Below are 7,839 nucleotides of genomic sequence, written 5' to 3'. Positions count from 1 at the left end.
TATAATCACAACCAGTTATTTAAAGGAGCCGTTTAAGAGCCAACAAACTCTTCTCAAAGCCGTCTTTGTAGCTGTGAGCATTTAAAATGACTCAGTTATGGGAGGGATTTTTTTTTTTTTTGCGTCACCTACATTTTCCTACCAGGGCAAACAGTCTGTGTTCTTTAATGCCAATGATTTAGACTGGCGTATTTTTCCAATAATAAACTATATCAGTAAGGAATGTGAGACTGTTTCCTTTGGGCCCTCTCTGCTGAGCCTAAGAAGCTGGAACAGTGGGGGATCACAGGGTGAATCATGAATAGGTCTTTCTTCACCATGTATGTAATCGCTGCAGACATGTGACCACTGATGCTGCATGCCTCCGGGAGTGTTCACGCACATCCTCTGTGATGTGGGACTTCAGTAGAGTCTAGTCTGTTATGATGACCCTAGGGGAAATAAATACTCACATACCCAAGACAAACCTACAAGGGGATTTACATAGTGGAACGTAGATCACGCCGTCTAATCATCTGCAATAATCACCGCCGACGTTAATGTGTTTCTTTTTCACATCTTGTGAGATGCCTTTTAAAGCCGTAGTCAAAATTGTGGGGCTGTGAAAAAGTGGAAAGTTATTCTCAGAGAGAATATTTCTGTCTGTGAGAGGAAATAATGTTTTGGCGCGGGATGAAATATGTCAGTCGTTGTGGGTGGATTGCTGTAAAAGTCTGTGAGACACATTGTAGTAACTGTAGTGTTCCATCAATCACTTCTCCGTGGCCAAGTAAATACAAAAATAAAATGTTTAACACATGCCAACTTACAATTATAAAGTCATTAAAAAAGCTAAAACGTTGACTACTTTAAAAAGTTATCAATCATTTTCTATTTATGTTCAACCTGTAGTAAGTAGTAAGTAAGTAATTTAAAATTTTGACAAACAGGGTGCATTTACATCACATTTACATTTTTATGCATATAGCAGACGCTTTCATCCAAAGCGACTTACTGAGAAGGAGTAACATTATAAAGCATGTGGTTCCTCTGGGAATCGAACCCAGGACTCTCTGCTCTCTGCTTGTGACGAAGGCGTGCTAACCACACATTACTTCATCCTCAATGTTGTGAAAGTTTAAAAATCTTTTTTCGGACATGTACATTGAATAGTTTGAATAATGCAACATGTTACTTTGTTGATGTTGCGACATGATTTTAGGACATCAAATCTGGACTCTGCCTACTGCTGCATCAAATGTTCCATTAGAGTGTATGAAGCAGAGAGAATATAAATGTTGTGTAGTCTACGCTCATCTCAAATGGTCCAAAAAACAAATCTGTGGCCAGATGACTCCATTTTTGTCCCATGCATGAATTGACATTCAATGATAACTGCATGGCTGGCCTGACGGGGGCGGTAGACCAAATTTGAAGCTCACACTGAACCAAAAAAGACCATTTTTGGTTAGTCTGCTGTGCCTCAATGTGTTGATTCAAGTGTTTGCACAAAGTCACTGATGGAGCAGATAGTGACGTAGACCAGTCGCCCTGTGGTCCTAATCTAATTTGGCGTTAGGAGAGGTTTGGGGCTGCTCTGCTCAACCTTAGGCCTGCTTCTGTGTGTCGACGTGAGGCCAGGAGTACATAGCTGTGTCTGCATCTGCGCTTCACTCATCATCTATATCCACAGTGGGCTGCAGCGACTTCAAAAAAATCTGTATTCTGTTACACTGCACCCGTCGTAACCACAGAGCTCCTCACATGACATGCAGCAGGGGAGTCTTGTTGTCCTTGAATCTTCCTTTTTGAGCTTGAGCATCTGTGTCCCAGGAGAGCTGACATTGACAGCAGATCTTATTTTCCCAGCAAAGATTCTAAGGAAAAAAAATGCATCCAGAACCTCAACTCACATCTGGACGACCCACAGGTTAAAGGACAGGGTTGCAGCAGCAGCAGCAGCATCAGGAGGAGGCCCCGTTCCTGTTTTTCCCAGTGCTCTGATTGTCCCCACTGCTTTGACATATTGCTCTCCATGTGCAGCTGGCCCGAGCTAAAAAGTCTTCGTAAATTTCCTCACAGTTTGACTCCCTATAAATGCCATCAACATACTCATACGTCATGCACTGCATTTTCTGTGTAGTCGACACAAAATGTATGTAACAAAAACGTTCTGACTTTTTGTTTTGGCTTATCGGGAAGTTTTCCACTGACAGGGAAATCTGTGGAAATATTCTGCTTATTTCACAGTACAATCTTTTTCAGATAAGTGGTCCCAGTGACCTCATGTGCAAATACATCTGGTTTACATTTTCATTTTGTTAGAAACAAATATTCCTTTTGGAAAAAATACAAAAAACAAAAAACAAGTGTGTGAGTTCACATGTCTTTTTATTTCATGTCTTTTAGCTTCGTTTTTATCTTTGTTTATTTATGGGAAATGTTTATATCTTTAACAGTTATCGTGGCTTTACTTTAGTAAGTCTTCCAAAATGACAAATAAAAAATACCTCAGATATCAGAGCTAAAACACAGGGGAATCTGGCTCCGGGCCAGAGGTCTTACGAGGCAGCCTGTCTGGTACTAATCAAAACCAACTGGTGGGTGCCTTATCCAGCTTTGTGAAACAGCAAGCCGAGAAAACTAGAGAAGTCCACTGAGAAGAGAGTGTGAGAGAGAGTGTGGAAATGGATGAGGAAGAGAAAGTACACTGAAGAGCTCTGCGTGTATACATTCTTAATAATGATAATAATAATATGCTGGGTGAGTTAGGAGACGGGGGATGGGCCTCCTCAGATGTGACTCAGACTCCCTGTCAAAACCAGCGGGGAGGGGACCTGATGAGAAAAGGGTTAGAGAAGGAGTGATCAGGGGTGGAGTGGTGGAAAGAAAAGCCAGCCCCTCTTACACCACCCTGACTCTTTGGCATTCACTGTCAGCGAAAACCTTAATGTGCTCAAGATGGAAGTTGTCTACGGACGTCTTGCTGCGCTCCGGCTCTCTGCCTGCCTCTGGTGGCTTCACTGCATGTCCGACAGATTTACAGCAAGGATTCTGACAAGAGGCAAGAAAATGGCTTACCAAAACGTAGCCTAAGGACTGCTCCGAGAGTAAGGCAGATGTCAAGGACCGGGGGGAGAGTGGGATTCCTAATAATCGAATAAGGATTTACAGTAATACCTGAGAAACATCTGTGGAAGTCCTGGCTCATTCTTCATCTTGCACATCCTGCTGTACTTATTGCCATTATTATAATCACTGGATGATTAAGGACCAAAATGCCAGGAGTGGAGAACTTAAAGGAGGTGAACTTTTGTTTTTTTAATTTTAATTTGAAATGCAGTTCCTGTTGACAAGATGACCACCTGAAGGATCGGCAGCCGTAGGACTTTTATTTGACACCTCCCTCCCTGAACTTACCCCACCGGCGTGACCTCATGTGGAATGGTGCAGATGACACTTTGTTTGATCCAGCTCAACCTCTAATTAAAGAGAAGGTGAAACAGCTGACACAAAGATCTGATTGAAATGTTACACTCATTTAAATAGGAACTTTGTGATACAGTCTGTGAATAACAGCTTTAAGAAGAGTAAATATTGTCACTTTTTTGTGGATGAAAGCACAAAACTGTTAGTTCACCAACCGTGAAATTAATTCAGACACTCCTGTCATCTGCCTCCATCTGTATAAATACACGGTGTCTGATAAATAAAGCAGATGTGGACTTTGTTCTTAGTTCACCAGGCAGCCCTCGTGTTCACTCACTTCCTCACTTCTGATCTAGAGGAACGGAACCCCCCCCCCCAAAAAAAAACAACCCCAGCACGTTATAGAACCGGGTTCTGTTCCTGTGATTAAACTCACAGTGTGTAATGTGAGGACTCGGGATAACAGAGAACCAGCTGTTGTCACTGACAAACACTGCAGTCTTGGTCACATTTGTGGCTCCGTGGATATGTGCAGAATGACAGTTAAGCAACACCAGGAATTTTTCGAGGCAGTTCTTCACGGTGTTTACCGAAGGCTTTTCAGAGTGAAGCTGATAAGTAGGTTTGGTACCACGGGTAAACAGGAGATATCAACATTTACCTAGACCGAGATACTTTTTACTGTAGATTCATTCTCTTCATCATAATAAAAGGCTGTGCTTTGTTATTTCATTTTTTTTGTCTTTGTCCTTGTCCTGCAGCATTTACACGGAACTGTGAACACTATCATACCTCCTTTGTTGTATACTTTTACTTAATACTTCCTACCCATGTTCAGTTTGTAGTAATAATATTTATTCATTTTCAGACAGCGTCGACTTCAGCTCTATGGGATAGCAGCGGCTGTCCGCCCACCATGCCAGTAGCCATACGGAAAAGAAGTTGGGAAGAGCACGTGACTCATCCTTCAGGACTGAAGTACAGCTTTGATGATCTGGACCTGGTCTGCTGTCATGGAGTGGACGGCACCGGGCCCTGGACTGGAGCAGAGGCTTCACAGCAAGGTCGGAGGACAAGATGTGCCTCTATGCCAGAGGGCTGTCACCAGCTTTCCTCAGACGACCTTGTTGTGACATGTGAAGCGACGGCTACTTTTGTGGAGGACAACACGGAAAATAAACAGTTGAATGAAATGAGAAACCAGGAGAATGTTTCATTGGATTTACAGGATCTGGATATTGTTGACACAGCGTGTGTGTTTGAAAATGCAGACACTGAAAACAAGGATAATCCTGGAGAATATCACTGCAACTCAAACAGTCTTACGTCTTGTGCAAATCTCTCCGGTGCTGCCATTAGCCAAAGGCTCAAAACCGAAACGGTCAGTAATGAAGGTGAAGTCGGCGTAGAAAGTTGCTACAACGTCTGCACTGATGCTGATGCCTTTAAAAGGCCACATGTCCTTCTTGTGGGGCAACAATGCATCTCTATCTCTTCAAACAATGGTCTTCCACTGTCTGGATCTGCTGGTGTGCAAACTGGCAAACATTCAAATCACCAGGAAACAAAGGAGAGGCACACAGAGGGTTACAGCAGACCTGCTGAAAACCCTGACGCTACGCTCAACTGGTCACTGATCACTGCTGAAGGAAAACCTCCAACTGACATGCCAGATGTTGAGAAAGAGGAGATTTCAACATCTGAGCACGCTGATGCTCATAGGAACTTCATTATTGGTCTTCTTCCCAGTCCAGTTCATGTGATGGAGGAGGCTGATATCATGTGTCCGGCTGACAAATCTGCTGCTGGAGAACCAGTTGTGAAAGCAGAAGCGAGTCATTTAGAAAGCTGCAGCCAACGCTCTTTTGAGAGACCGCGTATAAAAAATGACCTAGAAACTTTAAATGAAAATACAGAAGTCAAACCGCAGTCGAGAGACAACGGAGGAGGAAACCGCGGTCATCCTGACTGCACTGGGGTTTTGGATCAGACGGGATATAACGAAATAACCCACCAGAATTCAGTGGAACTGACTAATATTACAGTGACACAGATGAGTACGCCAGGGGCAGTGGAAAGTCCACAGGCAGGAAGCAGCGAGAAATCAAACCAGGTCAGGTATGGAGCAGCTGCATCACCTGATATCTTTCCAAAAGGTCAGCTTTGTTCTACGCTAGTTAGCAGTTGTGTTTCATTTGAAAATGTCGATGCTGCATCTACAGAAAAAGAGGAGTGTGTGGCTCCACCAGCAGAGGACATGAACACCGGCTCAGGCTCAGGTGATGAGTCCACATTTTGTGTCAACCAAGCAGCAGCTTATGACTTAGAAAATAGCTGCAAACTGGACACGATACCAGAGGTCAGCTGTGTTGAAACTGACGACCTGACAGGATCACATCCTCACGACATTTACTCAGAATTCATTCACTGTCAAACTGATAGCGATCTCACAGACACACAGCAACAGGACCATCACCGGACATCTTGCCGTGTGGAGATCAATGCTGAGCTGTCATCGGAGGGTATCCATGGGAACCGTGCCTCAGGATGTGACTCCACTAAGTCACCTGGCTCTGAGGTGACAGATGGTCAGAGGGACGACCACAGGCCAGGAGCCACGGTTTCTAACGTGGAGGAAACAGATGAGGCTGTGCACGTGACTGCACATCTTACCTGTCGGATAAATGAAGCAGAAGAGCCTGAAGTTATGAGAGAGGATGCAGTCAGAATGCGCACTAGAAAGGTAAGACTGGATTTTATAAAGGTTAATAAGAATATTATTGTTACAGTTGTAGGTCTCCAGCAAACTTAAAATATTTATTTCTTGGGATAAACTAAAATAAATGTACTGGGCATGAGCTGAGTATAAATAAATTTGTCCCACGCTGTGGCAGGCCTGAAGGAAAGGAGAATCAACACAACACACCTCCCACACTCTTACTGATTTTTTAACAGATTTATGTTGAATTTATGCTCTGTGAAAAGGCTTCAGGGGCTGAAATGACATCTTTAAATCAGAGACTCCATGTTGTCCTGTTGACTCACTGTCAGGCGGCACAGAGAAGTATCAGAAAACCCGAGTTCTTCGTGAACTGGAGCAAAACAAGAGCCAGACTACCAACACAGCTAACTCTGTTTCAGTAGTCACAATGTTCACCATGGAATGGCAACAAAAAAAATCCATTATTTACGACTGCGCGCGCATTAAGGAGGCATGTTGTTTGGACAAGTACCATATTGTGAAAAGTTAAATTCCTGTGATGAGTTCATGTTAGAGGAGCACAGCCTCTTGTAAACATCACCCAAGACACAGAAAGCCTTGAGCTGGCGTTGGTTTCAGAGTTAAATTTGTTTGGTATTGTGGAGTCAAAAAAAAAAAAAAACTAAATCAAAAATGACCATGAATTACTTCAGTTTAGAGACTTCTGTATTTGCTGAATTTGTAAACTATTATTATGGAGTGTCTTTGGTGATTATGATGAAACAAACGTGTGTTTATAACTACATTATACTTTCATAGTGATTGTATAGACATGCTAAGTTCTACATTGTGTGTTTGAAGTAAAGTTTAACAGACATAAACTAAGTTGACCACTGACAGGGTAGAGATGGAATGACAGGCTGATGATTGGATGAATTGCTCTGCACTCTAATTGTGGTATTATTGATTTATAAACACAACATTAATGTTTTGTGGTTTATATCTGAAAATAAAAGTCAAGTTAAGACAGGTGTTAAGTTTAATTTGCTCTCTGAATTGATTTGATTTAATATCTTCAGCTGAGTGGTACATTGTCTTACACTGTCGTATTTCACTATGAGAACAGTCCTGATACTTGGGAGTTCGACCTCTTTGTCGTACTTTGTTGTTTCAGGGTCAACATTTTCCATTTTACTTGTGTATTTCAAGTGTGGTTCATCAGTGTTAAAACATATGATGTCATCACAACCCCTTGATACAACGCAAGAAAACCAGTATTTGGTAAGCTGTCTGGAAATTCAGTTATCTTATATGTGAGTAATGTGTGCGACTAGTCAGGTCTAAGATGTTCTCGCAGTTGATTTAATTTGATTTCTGATGAATATTTATGGCATGGATATGTTATTTTTTGGATATGAATGTGTGTTTGTGTAGAAACTGTGGAGGTCATATCAGTATAGTGTCTATATTTTAGGACTTTAGACAGTTGTAAGGACAGTTGATGTGGTTCTAGTCCACCAGTCTCTTAAATAAAATAGATACATTTAGATACATTTCCACCTTTCTGCCCCTTAAAAAGACATAAAAAAAGACTTCTTCTAGTCTTAGCTACAAGTCAGACTACAGTGATTCATAATGGTTCCATTAAAAGATTAATGTGAAGATATGCTGTAAAATCAAAGAAAATAGAATTACTGAGCCAACGTCATTTGTTCATTGCTGATAGTGAG

The 7,839-nt window shown here is 42.0% G+C and overlaps 1 protein-coding gene across 1 annotated transcript in view; it reads left to right on the top strand.

The window, feature by feature from the left end:
* Positions 1-2,679: 2,679 nt before the first annotated feature.
* dlc1 (DLC1 Rho GTPase activating protein) overlaps positions 2,680-7,839 on the top strand; it is a 60,708-nt gene continuing 55,548 nt past the window's right edge. Inside the window, exons 1-2 of the mRNA XM_017035478.2 lie at positions 2,680-3,476; positions 4,277-6,151. Of these exons, the coding sequence (XP_016890967.1) occupies positions 3,417-3,476; positions 4,277-6,151 (1,935 nt within the window). The 5' untranslated portion in view covers positions 2,680-3,416. The remainder of the gene's footprint in view (positions 3,477-4,276; positions 6,152-7,839) is intronic.

Source organism: Cynoglossus semilaevis, chromosome 9 (assembly GCF_000523025.1).
Source record: "Cynoglossus semilaevis isolate Cse_v1.0 chromosome 9, Cse_v1.0, whole genome shotgun sequence".
NCBI lineage: Eukaryota > Metazoa > Chordata > Actinopteri > Pleuronectiformes > Cynoglossidae > Cynoglossus > Cynoglossus semilaevis.
This window is presented reverse-complemented; position numbering and strand designations above follow the sequence as displayed.